We start from the raw sequence: 18,911 nt of genomic DNA, 5'->3' as shown, positions 1-18,911 counted from the left end.
ACCACTTCCCCACAAGTTTCCAACCTATTTCATACAGAAAAATGTATAAATAATGAACAAGATGGTTCCCCATCTAAAAAGAAAGATGAGGTAGACACCAGCAACAGCCACTGGAGGGATGCTGTGCTGGGGTTGTTCTGTGCTAGGGATCCTCCCACTCAATAAGGTCACCAGGAGAAGCCCTACTCCAAGTGATAGTCCCTGGCAAACTATCAGCAGCAGGGTGGTCACAGTGTTGCCTCCAGCTCTCTAGAACCCCTTTCCTGGGAAAAATTGTCCCACTTGTTTTTAGGGGGCAGGCTAAGACATTTCTATTGCCAAAAGCTTTTGATCCTCTATAAGAGCAGACGTGGCTGGTGGTTCAGCCCAAATCTGACAGAAATGTTCATAGGATGCTACAAGACAGGAGTTTGGTGCAAGCATGCAAGATCCTATTATTTGTGTAATCAGCTTTTGCTGGGGACATTTTGTTGGAGAGAGATTGCTCTTACAAAACTACTGAGAAGAAAACCAGTGTATTCCCCCTTCAACTACTCTTCCAGCTAGTTAATTAGTTGAGGTCTTTTCTATTTCATCCCTGAGTAAATATGTAAAGATACTTGATCAGCAGAAAGCATTGTTCAAGCTGCTTGCTCAAGAACATGCTGCTTGTTTCTTTGTGAATTATCGTTCTTTGTTTCCTGAAAGCTCATGTATGCAGCATTAACAGGTAATCTGTGTATTCCAAGCCAGTATATACACTTGTGCCCAAAACATTACTCTGCTTTATATTCCATTGCAATGTAATGCCTTAAATAAAGCTTGTTTGAACCACCAGGAGTCTCTGTTGGCTTGTCTGTGTGCTTGTCCTTTCATAAGGAGAAACCTTGTGGCTGAATGCTGGGCAGCCTGAATGAGCCTAAGTGAAAACGTGCCTTCTTTTTCAATGGACTTAGCTTCACAAAATCTGCATAGTCCTTTGAAGATATACAGAGAAATCCCACATTAAGTAGCTATCATTTTGGGACTATCTAACATATCTAGATACTTTCTAGCTACATTAACACTACTTTCTGTCCAAATTCAAACTATGCAACGGTTCTCACGATCTGCTGTTTCTAGACTTTGACAACTGACTCCTGGATTTTTCTTTCTGACAATTTGTTTCTCCCTCACTCCTCATGCAGACTAGCTGGGAAAATGCAGATCAAGGCAGTAAAGCCCTCTCCACATATTACATATTTAGGTGCATATTCAGTGGTGGCACCAGAAAAAGGAGGGGGACAAACCTCGGGGTAGGGGATGACAGAAGGGGCAAAGTGCATTTGGGGTGAGTGAGGTGGGTTCCACATATTAGATTTTTGAAACAGAAAATGGCGGGGGTGGGGGCTGTGCCTCAGACAAGCCACTTTTCTGAGGGGGGGGGGTGCGCTTGCCCATTCATGCCCCCACCCCAACAGAACCACTTTTGTGTATATTCAGATGTACACCTAATGCGAATGGTGATGCAACAAACACATGTTGGAAAACAAATTTTTATATAGATGCACACTGAATTGGCTACAGTTCCCTGTTAAATGTGCATTCACAGGCAAATCCAAGCTTGTTGCTACATAGTAAAGTTGCTCTCATGAGCAGCCTAACCCTAGCTAGGACAGCCCAGCCGGGGTTAGGCTACTTGTGAGCCGCACTGGGATCTGTGTGGGTCCTGGTGTTGCCTGCAGGTCTAACCCCACTTTTAAGCCTGGCCTTTAGCTGATGTTGAAGGTGCGAGGGCACCCTTAACCCTGGCACCAAATGTGTACTCCGGCTGCTTGTAGCCCGAGCACACAAGGAGATGGGTACCTAGAGCACCTGTCTCAAGGGGGTATCACGTGGTGCACTGTGGGATACAAGGAGGCCGGGATGCATTGTCCCAGCCTCCAGAGATGGACCAATGCAGATCGTGCGGGAACACGGTCCACATTCCCCACCATTGTTGGGGACTTGTTTGCTAGGGTGGGGGGAGAAGATAAGTTTAGCATAGCCTTCTCCCCGCCGCCCCACCATGTGAATACCTAATGTGTGAAATGGTCCCAACAGTACATTTATTTAGCTGATCCTGAGTATGTTGCTAGTGACAAAAGAGCTAAAGCTAAGGTTTATGCACACTAAACTGACTGGGGTGGGCTGACCACTAGGAAAGTTAGCACTGATATCATGGCATAGTAAATTATTAATTTTATAAGACTGGGATTCATAATTATAATTTGAATTTGGTTAGCTGAGCAGGTAATTCAGTCCTTTGTGCATCCTAAACAGCTCTAGAGCAGGTATTCTTGGTGCGTGTAAATATATGGTCCTGTACTCTTAAAACTTTTCTGTGCATAGGGAGGAGAAGCAACAAGGTATGAAAATGGACTGGAAGCAGGGCGGGGGGATGGGGACAAGCAGCACAATTACTGGGGACATTTGAGGCCCCAGGGACAGTGGGAGCCAGCACTGCTCTGATTTATAGGTCCCAGAACATATATGAATAAATGAGTTAAGCGCGGTTTGAGCACTTTTAGGGAAAGGGGACAGAGAACTTTAAGAAAAAGGAGAGCAGGTCCTTACCTGCTCTCCACTGCCCCGTTCTGCTTCCTGCTGGGGTGGTGCCAGCACACACACGGCATCTGCGCACGCAAGGGCCCTATTTGCATGGTCAGCATGGTGTTGCTGACCACGCAAATGGTGCCTGCACAGACGTCATGTGCATGCTGGTGCCACATAGGGAGTTACTGGAAGTAGGAAGCAGAAGGGGGGGGGGGAGTTGGTAAAAATCTGTTCTCCTTTTTCTTTACGTTCCTTCGCTTAAACTGCTCAAACCACACTTCTAACTGCAGTTTGGGCACAGCCCTAACAAGAACTCTCACTAGATCATAGGGACAAGGAACCGTGACTAAAGGACATTTGTCACTTGTGTATTGTTAACATATATACATGCCATATCTGGCTATAAATACAAATCATGCAGCCACAAACATTAGGAACTTAAACAAAGGGAACTAAAAGGTAAAAGACACCAACCAATCCTCTCATTATTTAAACATAATATCAAGGGGGGGATTCTTGAAAGTGAGGTGGGGGCCCCCTGTTATACCCAAAGATTATGGCTAAGCTCTGAGGGTGGGCCTTGCCCACAGTCTGTCAATCAGATTTGGGCCTACCACCATGTTACTGAACAGCCTTACATTGTTTTTGGATGTATGGTGGGTATTGTATAACAAGTGAATTTAGTCCTCCTAAGCTTCAAAGATCGTTCAGAAAAGTGAACTATCGGGCCATATAAGCGTTTTAAAGCTTTTTACTTGACACAAAGCCAGATCCTTGGAAAGGATGGCGGGTACAAAGGTAGAAGTCAAAACAGAGAGTAAAAACCAGGTGTGCTAGGTCTGGTGGAACAGATTCTCAAACTCTAGATGCTTCCTTTTGACACAGCCACACCAGTGGGTCAGCAGCCACAGCAGGTCCATTGTACTTACACAACAGCATGCTGTGACAGTAATTTGAATTGTGTTTCTTCCTGGCTGGCAGACATGTTTGAGGTGCAGGGGTTTATGTGACGTCTTGTTGTCGCCACGTTCAATGGTAAGTGGAGTTGCGTTGACACTGACTTGAACAGATGCTGGCCAATTGGTATTCATCTGTCTGTCTTCATGGTGATAGCACTTGAACTGTAGCTCCAAGTCTGACCTGTCACAGAATGCATACATGTGAATGACAGAAGCAGCTGCTGTTTATACAATGTGAGTAAACACAATTTCTTCCTTGTTTTGATAACCGCAGAGATGTTTCTCCCGCCCCCCTTTAACTTCACTTTGTTCAATATGATTCTGTTTTAAATGGTTTCACAAATAAATGCATAATACCAACAATGTCTATGAAGGAAAAAGAGGCAGGGAGATAAAGATGTGATTTAATAATAGTTCCCACACAGTTGGAAAGTTGTGAGGCTAGTGAGAGCATCAGTATGTTACAGTTCCATACAACTTTTTATATAGATAATTTTGAAGTGTTTTATGCAAAGGTGTGCCTCTAAACTGCTAGAACAACTCAGCAGAGAGGGAGAAGATGCAGTCAGCAAGGTCCTCAAGAATCAGAGTTTATAAATAAAATAACATGTTAGCACAATCAAAGAGGCAATCTCATCCAGTACCACTGCTTAATCCACACCCTTTTCTGTTCAAATAGCAACATGAGAGAACACTAGGAGGACAATAAAAGCTGATTCACAAAAAACATTCTGCAATTTCGGCAACACACATAGAATTGTGTGCACATGGCATAATCCTTTCCTGAGTGTTACTTCAATGTTTTTGTTGTGTCCTAACTCAGGCAACTAAATGCATATGTGCTGTTCACAATTGATAGCTCCACACTTGTATTATGTCACATAAACTCGGATACTTCTTACAACTTAGTTCAAAGAAGTGCAAATAAGTTCTGAAAAACTTACTAAACATGAATTAACCCTGTCGTTAGCTGAAGATATCAGTTTCCATGACACCTCCCTCCGCCGCAATTAACAGAGAGCAAAAAGGCAAAGAAAATAAAAGCTGGACTGAGATTTGTTTTTCTTTGAACGTGTTGTGGCATCCAGGAGCAGCCACTAACCTATCTGCTGGTAGCTGGCAGGAAGAGCTAGAGGCAGCCCGACTCCCTCAGGACTTGAAAGATATTCAGAGAGCCTATTCCTGCAGCAGAGCCTATAACTTCATAATTCACCTGCAGGACAGTTACAGCTCCCATTAGAAGTATATTAATTAAAGAATCCCACGAGCCCAAATTGCCCACCTGCTGATGAAAGGGCTGTCCAGTGTGCCTCTGCATCATGTACTGCTCTGGCCATGCCTCTCTGAAATCACCCTCTGCAAGGAAACAGGGAATGACTCTGCCTCACCTTTGCACTAGGTGTGTTGGATTACTCATGTACTTAATCACTCTCAGTGTAGAGGCATAGCACAATGAGCCACCCTCATAAGAGGCCAATCGCTGCCTCTCTGTGTGAATCACTGTTCTGGGCTTGCCTGCTTCCAATCAGCAAGCACAATCAGAACACCAACTCATTTTCTGGGATGCATTCCTCTGAGATTTTAAAGCACACTATGGGCTGCCATGTACTTAAATCAAGGATCACAAAACAACCAAATTCCACTACAACAAGAGATAACCATACAAAATAAGGCACATAATGCAAATTTGCATTTGTCCTAACTGACAATATCGCTGTTTAAAGCCGTCAAACTTAAGATAATCTGTAAATCCTATTTAATCAGTATTGAAATAAAAGAGTATAGAAGCCAGCATGAAAGATTTACCGCCACAACCTTAAATAACCTTCTCCATAGAATGGGTCTTGAAGCATTTTGCACATTTGGCCTGCATATTTAAAACGGTCCAATCCTGAAGGCTGAAAAAGTTGCAAACAAAATTCCAATCTCAAATGACAGAGAGATTTAAAGAAACAAAACAAAACAAAACTGTGGAGGATGAACTGATTGCTGAGTCCTTGCCATTTTTGCTAGATGCCAGATTGTTGTGTGTTCATTAGCTCAGCAAACTTCAGGCTGACTCAGGGGACTTGTTTTCTCCTGCAAACTTGTTTGATTTTTTCCCCCTTTGTCAGCACAGTTGGAATCACTGCCGGTCAACCTGCTGCAAGTGGCAATATACAAAGTCCTGGCACAACTGCTGCTTACAGACTTAGTCATTCAAGGTGGGTTGACAGAAACAAAGATTATTTCCCATTCATGTGAATTGGCCAAACCAGCTCTGCACTGCTCAGATGTAGAAGCGTGATCAAATTATCCTCACCACTTGGGAAGGCAACATAGATGCCCAGCTTACCATGCACTTACATATGGAAAATTACAGCATGGTAAAAGATTGTAGGTACAGATATAAAGTGAAATGACAGCGCTAACCATGGTTGATTTGCTTAAGCTGGTTAAGATCACAGAGTACAACAAAACCATGGTTTAACTCCAAGATTAGCAGAAGGTAGATCACAATCCACAGGCTAATTTTGGGTGGTCACTTACTGCCTGCTGGCACTCTTGCAAAGAATTCTGAACTAAATACACTTTGGTCTGCAACGCACACATTCAACCTAAGCAAGAGTTTATATTCAGAATTACTTAACATAGAATAGTTACGCCTTTCCTGAAGAGTGCTTGAGCATGCATTAATTTAAAACACAGGGTGGATAACTGAGGTTCTAATTAAAGGAAAAGGCAGACCATACAAAACTGAAGTCAGCCTCCTCCTGATTTAACCTGCTGAGCTAAAACATTTCCTTCAGAGGGGTATATAAGGAGATACCAACAAGACCTGCTTGTCATCTTGCAACTAGAGATGTTGGAAAAATAAGGAAACTGCCTCAACCCTGGTTGCTCAGTGCAGACAACCATGGTTTAGGTATTCAGATATAGGATGCATTCAGACATTGTGTGGAACCATGATTTATTTTGGGCAGCCAAAGCATTGTATGAACTCAAGGTTGGAGTTGGTTTGTTTGTCCTCTAATGCTTTCTACTTCAACAAATTCAAAAAGCAACAACAACAAAACCCTGAGAAAGGAAGGAAGGGTGCTGTTTTCAGAGCACTGCTGAAAACAGTAGATTTTGAAGGAAAATTCTTGAGGGTGCATTATGTTGAGGTATTTAAAATTAATTTAAATACAAGTTCATAGCTTTAGTGTTCTAAGCTGTTTTGCTTTATGCTGCAGCCATTAAGAAACAGCCCCACGCCTCAGTGCAGCTCTATAAATCTACAGAACGAGCCTGCTCCGTCCCAGTGGTGATTACTTATTAATAAGAGTCAGCAAATAACTACACAGGCTCCCTCTGCTGTGGTTACACCGAGATAATGAAAGGAAGTCAGCAATAAGGACCTCAGATTTAGGGTATTAACTTTTAGACATGACCCAATGAAAACTGCCATTAGTTCCAAATTAAATGAGACAAAGGGTTCACAATTAATTCACTAAGGGCCCAAACTTGGTGTCACCAACACTTGGGACTAATTCACACAGACATTCCCCCTCTCATCATAGATGGGTGCAGACAAAATCAAGCCTGCCTTTTAACTGTGGTTAAGGGATTAGGAATGGGGCACATTATTGGCCCATGCTAGGTACTGCTAGCCATCCTGAAGTTTGATGTAGTCCCTCTCTGCATCCAGTAAGTGATGGGGCAGCTTTCTCCCTCTGGGTGCCATGTAGTGGTACCTGTACATTCAAGCCCCTCCTGCACACACTGCCAATGGACCCAACTATGCATTTGATTCCCCAGGTGTAAAATGTGTGTTCCCCGCCCCCCCCCCCCCATTTTTGTCTTAACAAATGTTTTACTTTGTTTTTATTCTGTTGTAAACTGCCCAGAGACGTAAGTTTTGGGCGGTATAAAAATGTTTAAATAAATAAATAAATAAATAAATAAATAAATAAAAGCCATGGTTGTCACGACTACTTCACAACTACTTGGGATATAAGTTCACGTCATTGTATCCCTTGCCTCTGTGACAACCGCTACATAATTATGGAACAGCCTTCCTAGGACAGTTACAAGGCAACATCCCTCTGAAGTTTTTGTCACCAGGTTATGACCGTTTTATTTTCTGTTTCAGTTTTGAAAACCAGGATCTTGGTTTTATGCTGTGTTTTTAGGTTGTACTTTTAAAAGGCATTTCCCAGCTTATTTCTGTAAAGTACCTTGAGCTTTCCTTTCCCCCCTAGAAAAACTGTCTGATAAATGTTATAATCTGACACAACAAAGGAAATGGAACATACACTATATTAAGGAAAAACTTTTGTAGACTACAGTGCACTTCATCAGATGTATCTGAAATAATAGGCTCTAGCAATTACTGTATGTAGCTGCATATTCAGAAGTGCAGGCCTTCTCCATGACAGCCCCCATGGCCAGGCCCACCCCAACAGACAGAGAAGCCGATAAGTACCGGTGCTCCATCCTTGCATGTCCCCCCCTCCACTACAACCCTGGGCTCTAGTCCATGAAAACTTATGCCACAATAAATTTAAGGTGTCACAGATCTCTTGATTTTTTTTTCCTGGCTAAAACAGTTTAATTCATCTATCCCTCTCAAACATGTTACTCTAACATTTTCACATCTAGTTTTACGCTTAAACTAGACAGAGGGGCTAAACCCTACTCTCCTTAACCTAGAGTTCTTTGCTGTGGCCCTATAAGGAGAAAAAGCAACTGATCTCCTTAAACCTGCTGATCTATCTTCATTGAAACAACTATTCACTAGATCATCTTGTAGTTTATTCATTTGAATGTTTCTCTGAGAGGTGACAAGCTCCTTTTAACACTTCCAATGCAGCTTGTTGAGTTTTATTATTTTCTCAAGATCTGCAACATTTCTGGATTCAGTCATGAACAGAAATTTCTTATGCAACATGGTGGGAAATGTTTCTTTTACCCTGATCAGGACAACAGCATAACTTCTAGAACCTCATGAATAGAGTAGCATAAGCACAACAATCACATTTGTAGTATAAAAAGTTAATCCCCTCTAGGGGAAGGGCCTGATTATCTATCTATCTATCTATCTATCTATCTATCATATTTATATACCATCTGATAGGAGTAAAAACAGTTAAAACAATTTAACAGAATAAAAGGTTAAAATAATTTCATGAGATAAAAACAAATTAAAGAGTTTTAAATGAATTTTAGTTAAAAGCCTGAGAAAACAGGTGTGTCCTGAGGGTCTTCCTAAAAGAAGACAGAGAAGGAGCTGCTCTTATTTTAACAGGGAATATATTCCAAAGCCCTGGGGATACTACAAAGAAGACCCAGTCCCTGGTCCAGGGGCAATCATAACTGGATCTCTCCACATTATCTTAATAGGCAACAGGGTTCATGACAGAGAAGTTGCTCTCTTAAGTACAATAGCATCAAGCCATTGAGGGCTTTATAGGTAATAACCAGCACTTTGTATTTCGCTTGGAAACATAGCAGCAGCCAGTGCAGTTTTTTAAAAATCAGTGTTATATGGTCCCTTTGCATTGTCCCAGAGACCAGTTTGCCCATATCTGGAAATAAATGACCTTAGAACGGCAGTACATATGCTGGTCATCAGAGATCTCCACCATTGGCTTTTAATCAGCCAATGGTGATAAAAAGTGCTCCTGGCCACTGCTACAGCCTGAGAGACCAGAGAGAGTTTTGGATCCAAAAGCACTCCCAACCTATGTACCTGATCTTTCAGGGGGAGTGTAACCCCATCCAGAACAGAACACTAAACCATCTCTCGGGTCCCAACCCCCTACAATCAGTACCTCCATCTTATCTGGATCAACTTCAGTTTCTTATCACTCATCCAACCCATTACCGCCCCCAGGCAGGCATTTAAAGAAGTTATGCCATTTCCTGATGAGGTCGATATGGAGAAGTAGATCTGAGTGTCATCAGCATATTGATAACACTGTGCACCAAACCTCCTGATGGTCTCTCCCAGCAGGTTTCATGTAGATGATAAAGAGCATTGGGAATAGTAGGGAGCCTTGTGGAATTCCATACTTTAGTTCTCACTTTGCAGAGCAGCAGTCTCCAAGCAACACCATCTAAAATCTACCAGAGCTCAGAACAGAACCACTGTAAAACTGTGCCATCCAATCCCACCTGCTTCAAGCTTCAAGGATCAGCAGAGTCATACTCCCACTGTCAATTGGAGATCATCCATCAGGCCAATCAAGGCAGTATCAACCCCACAGCCTGCTCAAAAGCCAGTTTGAAATGGGACTATATAATCTGTACCATCAAAAACTGTGGAGCTGAGAGACCACCACCCATTCAATCATATTGCCCAATCATGGAAGATTGCAAACGGGTCTGTAATTGGCTAACTCCAAGGAATCCAATGCAGTTTCCTTCTAATAAGGTCCAAAAGCATTTATAATATCTACCAGATCCTCAATTACCAGAAGGTGAATCAGGAAGGCCCCACTCTGAACACATGTGTGCACAAACTGCCTTGATACTGCCACAAGAACAAAACTCATTCCGCACACAGATGGAAAAAATTAGAGAGAATGCTGCCCTGGTACCTCAGGCTGCAGCTGTGGCCAGGAGCACTTTTTACCAGCGGTGATTTATTCAATAACTCCACCTGTTCCTTGAGGAAAATGACCTGAAAATAGTGGTAAACTGGCTGGTAACCTCCAGGTTGGACTACTGCAATGTGCTCTATCTATGTAGGGCTGCCTTTATAGGTGGTTCAGAAATTTCAGTTAGTCCAAAATGTGGCAGCCAGACTGGTCTCTAGGATATTCCGGAGAGACCACATTATGCCTGTTCTTAAACGGTTGCACTGGCTGCCAGTATGTTTCCGGGCAGAGTACAAAGTGCTGGTTATTATCTTCAAATCCCTGAATGGCTTAGGTCTGGGTTACCTGAGAGAGAGCCTTTCTCTACAAGATCCCCACTGCTCATTAAGATCATCAGGAGGGGTCTGTTTTCAGGTGCCACCGGTTCATCTGGTGGCGACCTGGGACCCAGGCCTTCTCAGTTGTCACCCCTGGTTTGTGAAACGTTCTTCCTGTGGATATGAGAGGATTAACTTCATTGGAGGCCTTCAGAAGAGCCACAAAGGCACTTCTTTTAAGCCTGTCTTTTAATGATATCTAGTTTTAATTTTAATCTGGCTTAAGTGGGATTTTATAAGTTTTAATTGTTTTATTATGTGTTTTTTATTTTCCTGTAAACCGCCCTGAGCCACTTGAGGACAGGAGTTAAATACAATGAAAATATAATGTAATGTAATATAATAATATAACATAATGTAATAGCCCCCTAGACAATTCCACTGGACATGAATTTACAGGGGCAATGTGAGCAGAAAATAACCACTTCTTTGCTGCTTGCACTGCCAGAGCATAGATCTTCAAATGTGCTCTGTATTATGATCTGTCAAGTCTTCTTCCACTTGCGCTCTAGTCAGCTACTTTGCTACTTCAGCTCCCGTAGTTCTTCCAAATACCATGGGGCTGACTTTGAAGCAGGTCAGAGAGGACGCTTCGGAGAATTGTGTCTACAGAAAGGTTCTGTCATCAGAAAGGGTCCAGGCCTGTTATGTAGTCGAAATAAAGCTCTTGGAAAAGACAGGCTTGTCTCAGCTCTCTCAGTATAATACATAGTGCCAGAAGTGGCTGAATCCTGCCTCAGTCCTCACAGACACATAGGATTCTATTTGATAACTGCTCTTATAGCACCAGCAAACACTCCTGGACTCTCAAGATAGACTGGGAAGCTTAGGTTACTCAGCTGCAAACACTGAGGCCTACTGTCTGTGGCTCTTGGAAAAGCCAGGCTTGTCTCAGCTCTCTCAGTATAAAACACATTTGTATGAGTACATAATATAAATTTAAGGATGTTTTGTAAATTATCCTGCTTGCCTGTGGAGTGAAAGCAGTTCCACACCAGCATCACTTTAGTGTTTCCTCACACCAGACAGCAGGTACACATGCAAGAACATATCAAGCTTTCATATACCTTTGATCCGTCTAGCCCATTATTGCCTGCCAAGGTCTCAGGCTGAGGTCTTCTCAACACAACTACTTGAAAAGCTTTAACTGGAGATCCTAGGGTATGTGCCTGTGAGTCCCAATTGGGATTCCCAATGAGTGCACGCAGGTGTTAAAGGATGCATACATTTTGCTGTGTGAAACACCAGCGTACCCATAGCAAACCTGAGTACCACATACAGCGTGGGACTGCTCTCAGACATCCACAGTGATAGCTTTTGGACTTCTGGGTTGTACATCTTATTCACTTTGCTGCTGCTATGTTTTTAGTGATTGTTTGATAATATTATTTGATCATTTATTAATGTAATGTAATACATTACTTTAATGTAATACATACTTTTATCTGTACATATATTGTTATTAGAGGTGTGCACAGAACCGCGGAGCTGTGGTCCGGCACTGGGGTGGGGAGTTCCTTTAAGGGCGGGAGAAGGTTTATTTACCTCTCCCACCGCTTTCCCCCCTCCGGCTCACGCATTTTCTGTAGTAATCGGGGTTGCAGGATACCTCCCTGCCGCCCCTTCCCCCCACCCCACTTGGCTGCAAAAGGCTTTTAGAAGCCTTTTGCGCACACACACGCATTTTCTGTAGTAATCGGGGTGGCAGGATACCTTCCTGCCGCCCCTTCCCCCGCTTGGCTGCAAAAGGCTTCTAAAAGGGGGGAAAGTAGCTTCTAAAAGGGGTGAAAGTAGCGGGAGGGGTAAGTAAACCCTCCCCCGCCCTTAAAGGAACACACACACCCAATTTGCCTGAACCCGAACCGCCCATGTCCAGACCGGTCCGGAGGCCTGTAGAACGGCCTCCGGATTGGTCCGGGCACATCACTAATTGTTATGTGCCATCTGGACAGCCTGTGGAAGATGGTCTCTCTCCCTCTCCAACTACTGGTTGTACTAACACTATCATCTTAAATACTTAAATTTTTATAGCTTCTCACAAGAGAAATAGGCCAACTTTATACAGGTGGACCTTGTCACACGCAGTCCCGATACTCGCAGTTTCACAATGAAGACCCGACCTCTGTTTATGCAGTTTTTAAAAGGGTTAAAATCCATGTACCCGCAGTTCCTAGGTGGCCAGTAATGTTGTGGCTCTTTTGTTTAAAAAACAAACAGCAAATTTTCATGGAAAATTGGCCAAATTGGGGGTTGGGGGGTACTGGTGGACAGCTGGAGACCTGGAGAGCATAGTATGTTGCTTTCCCCCTTCTATTTCTGCCTTAAAAAACAAACTTTTTCTGCCCTCCAGGAACCTAACCCCCCAATTCCCATTCACTCAGTGTCTCATTATCTGTGGTTGTAGGGCAGAACAGAACCCCTGCAGGTAATGAGGTCCACCTGTATTGGAAAGAACAATTGCCAAGAGGTAAGATACATGCTGAACTACCACCACCACTACTACTACAACTAATATCACAAACAGCTAGAAGCCAAATGCCTCCTTTTTAAGAAACATCTCCAGCAATTTTTCTTGCTGTGTTGTTTCTGTTACTGTTACCCAAACAATGGCAGCATTTCAAGGGCATATGCATTACATTTGTAAAGGGCTGAAGTGCTTGTTTCTCAACATTTGAGCTAATGGATTCCTAAGCATGGCCATTCCTGCCACGGCAAAATACATTACTGCCTTCCCGTCCACCAACTAACCAAAGTGAGTATTTTGCCTGCCATTTTTGTTTTCAAGGTCTCTGCTTCACAAACCTACCTCCACATGAGTGTCTGATGGACAGTAGGCCGTAGGTGAAAAACATGGTTGCTGACTGCCAAGTTGTGCTCCAGCCGGAAGGGCTCTAATACCACCCCATCTCTCACAGGGAACGTCAGGCGCAGCTCATCGTTGTGGTTGGCTGGGATCGAAGAGGGAGAGAAAGCGTGAACTTTCCCTTTAGCATCTGCAGTGCGATAACAACGCATATATTTATACTGGACAATATTACACGGCTCACTTTTGCTGGACTGATCTGGCTTAAAATGTGGCTCTCACACATTATGCTTTCCCACTCTCGCCACCATAAGCAGTGAGATCAAGAGTAGGTCTCAGGTTCAGGTGCATTCTCCCTGTCTCGTTTCTACTATTCTCACTAGGCCTATCATGTAACAGCTCAATGAAATGCAACATCTAAAATGCCCTGGGTTTATTTGAGCACTAAATTATCCTGTCCTTCCTCCAATGCCTTTATGGTGGCTCCCCATGTTATCCTCACAACAATCTGAGAGGTAGGTTAGGCCAAAGGTTATCTAGACAAGCCCAAGATCATTCCACAAGCTTCATGGCTGGGGACAATTTGAACCTGAATCTCTCCAGTGCTTGTACAACTGTAGCCACTACGCATGGGTGGAACTACCATTAGGCAAGGGGAGACAGTTGTCTGGGAGCCCCAGTGCCTGGAAGGGCCCCCCAGAGACACCTCACATGACTCCCCAATGCCCCCTGCCCAGCCCCAGGGCCCCTCAGCCACTTGCCCTGTTCGCCCTCTCTCCTGCTTGTTCTCCTGGCTGGCAGTGGAAGCAGCAGGCAAGCTGCTATGAGCTCCTTCTCCCCACCGATCAGCTGATCGGCGGGTGGGCGGGGCTTCCAGGGAGCCCTCCGTGCAGGCCTCAGTGAAGCCTGAACTGGAGTAGGCCTGCAGGCCCCAAGCAAGCAAGGAAGGAGGCAGGCAGAGTGGCTCCCACAGTTCTCTGCAGCAGACCCCCAGCCCAGCGCAGCCCAGCATTTGCCAGGTAGAATGTGAACTCCTTTTTATACCCCCCCCCCCGCCGGGTATATAGGGATCTGCTTGCCATAGGGCTTTGATATGGGGGGGAGAGAGACTGAGAAGTCTCTGAATATTTAATTTAAAACAGCTTGGAAAATTTGCTGGCTTAAAAAAAAACTATCTAAAAAGTTCTATAAGTGGCTTATTTCATGGCAGAAAATTATAAAAAACTTCTGGACAAACAATATTATATTTATTTCATGCATTCATTCATTTATAAATGCACTTATGTTCAAGTTGTTTTGCAACCCAGAAGGTCTGAGTGAGAACTGTGAAGCATGTGTGGTGCTTTTATTTTATTTTATTTTTTCTTGTGTGTGAACTGCTCCCCAATAACTCGCAGGGACTTCAGGGTAAATCTGGCCAACATGTGAATGCAGCACCTCCATTCCAGAGGAGATGTGTGTTTAAAAGCCTCGTGTGAAAAACCTCCTAGAATCAAACTTTACTGAATTTGTTCAGAATTCTGAGAAAACATACATAGGCTCACACTGCATGGTTGAAAGTCTCCTCTGCTAATCTGCAGTGAGGGGGCCATTTTAATAATTAGTGTTTCTAATGTGTTCTAGGCATTAAAAGTAGCACAAATATATAGTACTCAATGTCTATCACTATATATTGTGAAGTGTGCATGTGTGTATTCAGTGAAATGTATTTCCAGGCAGCAATTTTTTTTTGAAATATCAGACTTAAATCCTTGGGGGACTGGGGTGTGCGGAGGCCCTGGACTTTGAGGGGGGGGCATTTTAAAATCTCGTCTCTGGGCCCACTCCAAGCTTGCTACGCCCCTGCCACTACATCATAATTGCTTTCAACCCTGTCCCTGAGACTGGTTCGACTGCACTGTGGAGGTGAGTGGGAGGAAGTAATATCTTATTAAACCCCAAGGTTGAGCCTTGTATGGTGGTCCAAAGAACATTACTGCAGTCCTACAAATTTGGGGTTGGAGCCCTCAAAATTCCTGCTTTCATTTTAAACATCAAAACTAGTTTCCGAGTCCACATGGCTCTGGAGGTATGAGTATCAACAAACAAATATTTCGGAAGTTATAAATGCTGAACTTGGTTGCTCACTCCTTTTTCTAGTTCAGATATAGCCTGCAGTGTAACAGCGGCTTAAAATGTAGGGGTGTGTGAGCTGGCTCAGTTTGAGCCGGGCTCGATGGGTTCAGTCTGAGTTCAAACCGAACCATGCCCAGTTCAAACCAAGCTGGCAAGGAGTTATACTGGTAAAGGGTTATCCAGTGAAGATTCCCCTTTACCAGTACAAACAGGGTCTTTCCTATGTATAGAGGGGGTGGGAGGGGAGTAAAAATGTACTTACAAGTAAGAGCTGCAGGTGTGGCAGCAGCTGCGGGGGCGGTGGATCCCCACCACCGGCCTCCCCCTCAGTAGCCCGGGCTGGTTCAGGCCTGGTTTGGGCCTCTAAGCATGCATGGAAGCCATTTTAGTGACCTCTACACCTGCACAGAGGCCCAAACCAGGCCTGAACTGACCTGGTGCCCCCCCTGTGGCCACTGTAGCTGCAGCCCGTACTTGTAAGTACATTTTTACTCCCCTCCCACCCTCTCTATACATAGGAAAGCCCCTCTGCCCTATATTGGTAAAGGGGAATCCTCACTGGATTCCCCTTTACCAGTATGGCTCCGAGCCAGCTCAGTTCAAACTTGAACCGGGTCTGGCTCAACTGGGCCAAAATGAAGCCAAGCAGGCTCGCATCTGGTCCAGATTTGAGCCGAACTGGCAAATCTGGATCCGTGCACGCCCCTATTAAAATGACATCACATAGAGGCTGGTTTATACATTAAGCTATTTACATACACTGGATTTTCATATGAATCTGCACTTTTCTCCAAATCACTACAAACACTTTTTTGCATGTTTGGGGGTGGTGTTAAGAAAACCGTTAGGTATGTATGGCAAACTGCTAGCCCCCAAACACTTGCCAGGGAATGTAATCCCCATGTGGCAGAATTCTACTGGTTGGCCTGCCAGAAAGTGAAATCACGGATGCTTTTAAGTGTACCAACAACAGACACTAATAATCCTTGGTTCAGGGGATGACCAAGAGTGAAACTCTCTGGCCTTGCCTTAAATAATCAGCTTTCCAAAAACTCAGTGTCCATTATCAATCATTTTACAATGTGCCATCCCTAATAATGAATATGTTTGTCTATGGCCTTTGGTTGCATATTATTTTTTCATACCTTTGCTATTAATAATGCAGGCACTCCTCTCCAATACAATCTAGTCATTTGAGATTGCTGAGGTGGGGGGTGGGTTGTTCTTGTTGTTTGTTAGTCTATGCTGCTCAACATAATCTATCAACCCCTTTCGTGGGGTTGTAATGTAACACAATTTACATTCACACTTCCCATATTTACTGTAAACTTAAAATACCTTCAGTATACATCTAAAAATGTAATGGGGCCCAACTCTGAAGATGCTGTAGCACAACAGTAGCAACAGGGTTCACCTTTCTGCAGCAAGCACATGGCTGATGGTTTCAAAGAGCTAATATAACAGAAACTTTGCTGCAAAGGCCATTCTCAGTTCTTCAATAAGTTACATAGTTTATTGTTCATCAGGTACTTTACAGACCATAAACATCACAAACTAGCACACATACTATGAACTCAAGCCACCCCTTTAAATCTTTACAGTCAAATACAGCTGCAAAACCAAATGGCGCGAAAAGGAACAGGCATCAACTTGTGGAGCACTTTTGAATAATATCCAGGAAAACGTTTGTGTGGAACCCAGTAGGGGTGCTAATATTATTCCCCTGGAAATTCCTGTGCTATACTACCTTTGTCCTTGACCAGGACATATAACATTGCTATTGGTCAAAATCTTATGCCACAAATAGCCTGAGCATAGACGTAAGGGCCTGCTTGTATATTATATTTCCTGAAGAACTAACTCTGGGAGGAGGTCAGGAATGGGCTTTAAGCTTGCACAACTCACATGCTCCCCAATCAGTGGCAAAAGTAAACTACGCTGATCCCTCAGGGATTCGAAAATGGGATCTTCCATGGTCAGAGCAGATACTGCATTCAGATAACCATGGAATCTCCCAATGTGGTTGATTATTTCTCCAGGTGATAAGGTGAATGTGGAAGAGGTAAAGAAGAGTGGGGGAAAGGGCTCTTGAGCCTAGCCCATTCCTGATGACAAAAAAGATGTGTGGTGGGACCCTAATTTTCAATCTAAAGAAAGCTTATGTTTTTTTAAGTGAACAAGCATCCATCTCAATACTGCATCCATACTGTACTGGATATTTTTGTTTTCTTACAATACACAATTTTAGCTTGATTGTAACCATTTTTACCCAGAAATAAGTGCAATTGATTTCAGTGAGACTTACTTCCAGATAAGTATACTAAGATAGTAGCATTTCCCCAATTTGTATCTCTCTCATATGGATGGTCAGTCCATTTATCAATTGGCAATCAGCATTTCTGTCTAGAATGTAGCAATCAAGCTGGTATTTGTTAAACATAATTTCTGTGTCATGCAATTTGCAGAGAGGAGAAAGCAGGGTCAGTAAAGGTCTTTAAGGATGTTTCACTTGCTACTCACTTGGAGGTGGCGGTAAAGTATTGATATTTGGCTTAATGTCAGGAGGGAATGGTGGTTTGATATCCTGATTAGGGGACAAGTATGGAGGAATATTGCTCCCTGGAGTCATAGGTGGTGTGGGATTTCCTGGAACAGGCGAGTGAGGGTAATTTGCCACAGGAACAGGTCTTGATGGCTGTAAAATTGTAATTGCATTTCAAAAGAAAAAAAAAGGTTATTGTTTATGTCCTGCTACTGTACAATGTGAACAGTATTGAGAAGAATTAACACACTAACAGCAATGATGCAGGAAAGACCTGTAAAGCTTGTGATCCACCCAGTCAAATAGAGCCTATCACCCATTTATGACAGTCCACCAGGGCTTCATACACTTCCTGTTTTTGCTGCCTGCCCCAGACTGGACTGGACCGGAACAAATGGGGTGTGTGTGTGTGTGTGTGTGTGAGAGAGAGAGAGACTAAGCACATGGCAGACCACAATACATGGCTAATGGACTATGCTTAGCTTGGTGGGTCATATGTTCTGCAAATTTATAATCTGAGAAAACTAGGCCTTCCTAACAATTCTTTTCAAGCTGAGAAAACTATTACTTGGAATGTCACTGTAAGCACACAATTACATTATTGACAAATCAGGCACACAAACTGCTAAGAAACAAAAGAGAAGGCAACAAAGTTAACTCAACTACGGAACAAGACACCACGTTATAAGGAACAGCTATAAGCTGTAGCCCCATATTGAGTTCTCTCTTTTCCACTCTGTAACAGGCAATACATCTTACTGTGTGTCCTGACCTCATTAACTGAGTGTTCAACCATCCCTGCCAGCACCATTCAATTATGTGGAGTGGGAATGAAGAAATGTATAGTGTAATGATGGTCAGGATGTGTATCATACATAATAGATCAGGAGGAGGAGTCCTCAATCTAGGCCTTCCATGCTCTTTTGGCAACAGCTCTTGATCCCTGTGACAGTCCGTTCGGTTGAGAGATCTTACAATGAAATTCTTGTTTACTGATTA

General features: G+C 43.4%; 1 protein-coding gene across 28 annotated transcripts in view; it reads right to left on the bottom strand.

The window, feature by feature from the left end:
* The window catches only part of ZMIZ1 (zinc finger MIZ-type containing 1), a 640,668-nt gene that overhangs the window by 46,892 nt on the left and 574,865 nt on the right, over positions 1-18,911 (bottom strand). For 25 of the 28 annotated variants that reach the window (XM_053309119.1, XM_053309136.1, XM_053309123.1 and 22 more), the window contains 3 exons: positions 17,891-18,065; positions 13,259-13,445; positions 3,483-3,693 (listed from right to left, as the gene is read on the bottom strand). In XM_053309119.1, the coding sequence (XP_053165094.1) occupies positions 3,483-3,693; positions 13,259-13,445; positions 17,891-18,065 (573 nt within the window). The remainder of the gene's footprint in view (positions 1-3,482; positions 3,694-13,258; positions 13,446-17,890; positions 18,066-18,911) is intronic. The other 3 variants (XM_053309135.1, XM_053309146.1, XM_053309147.1) reach the window with 1 other exon arrangement.

Source organism: Hemicordylus capensis, chromosome 3 (genome assembly GCF_027244095.1).
Source record: "Hemicordylus capensis ecotype Gifberg chromosome 3, rHemCap1.1.pri, whole genome shotgun sequence".
Lineage (NCBI taxonomy): Eukaryota > Metazoa > Chordata > Lepidosauria > Squamata > Cordylidae > Hemicordylus > Hemicordylus capensis.
This window is presented reverse-complemented; position numbering and strand designations above follow the sequence as displayed.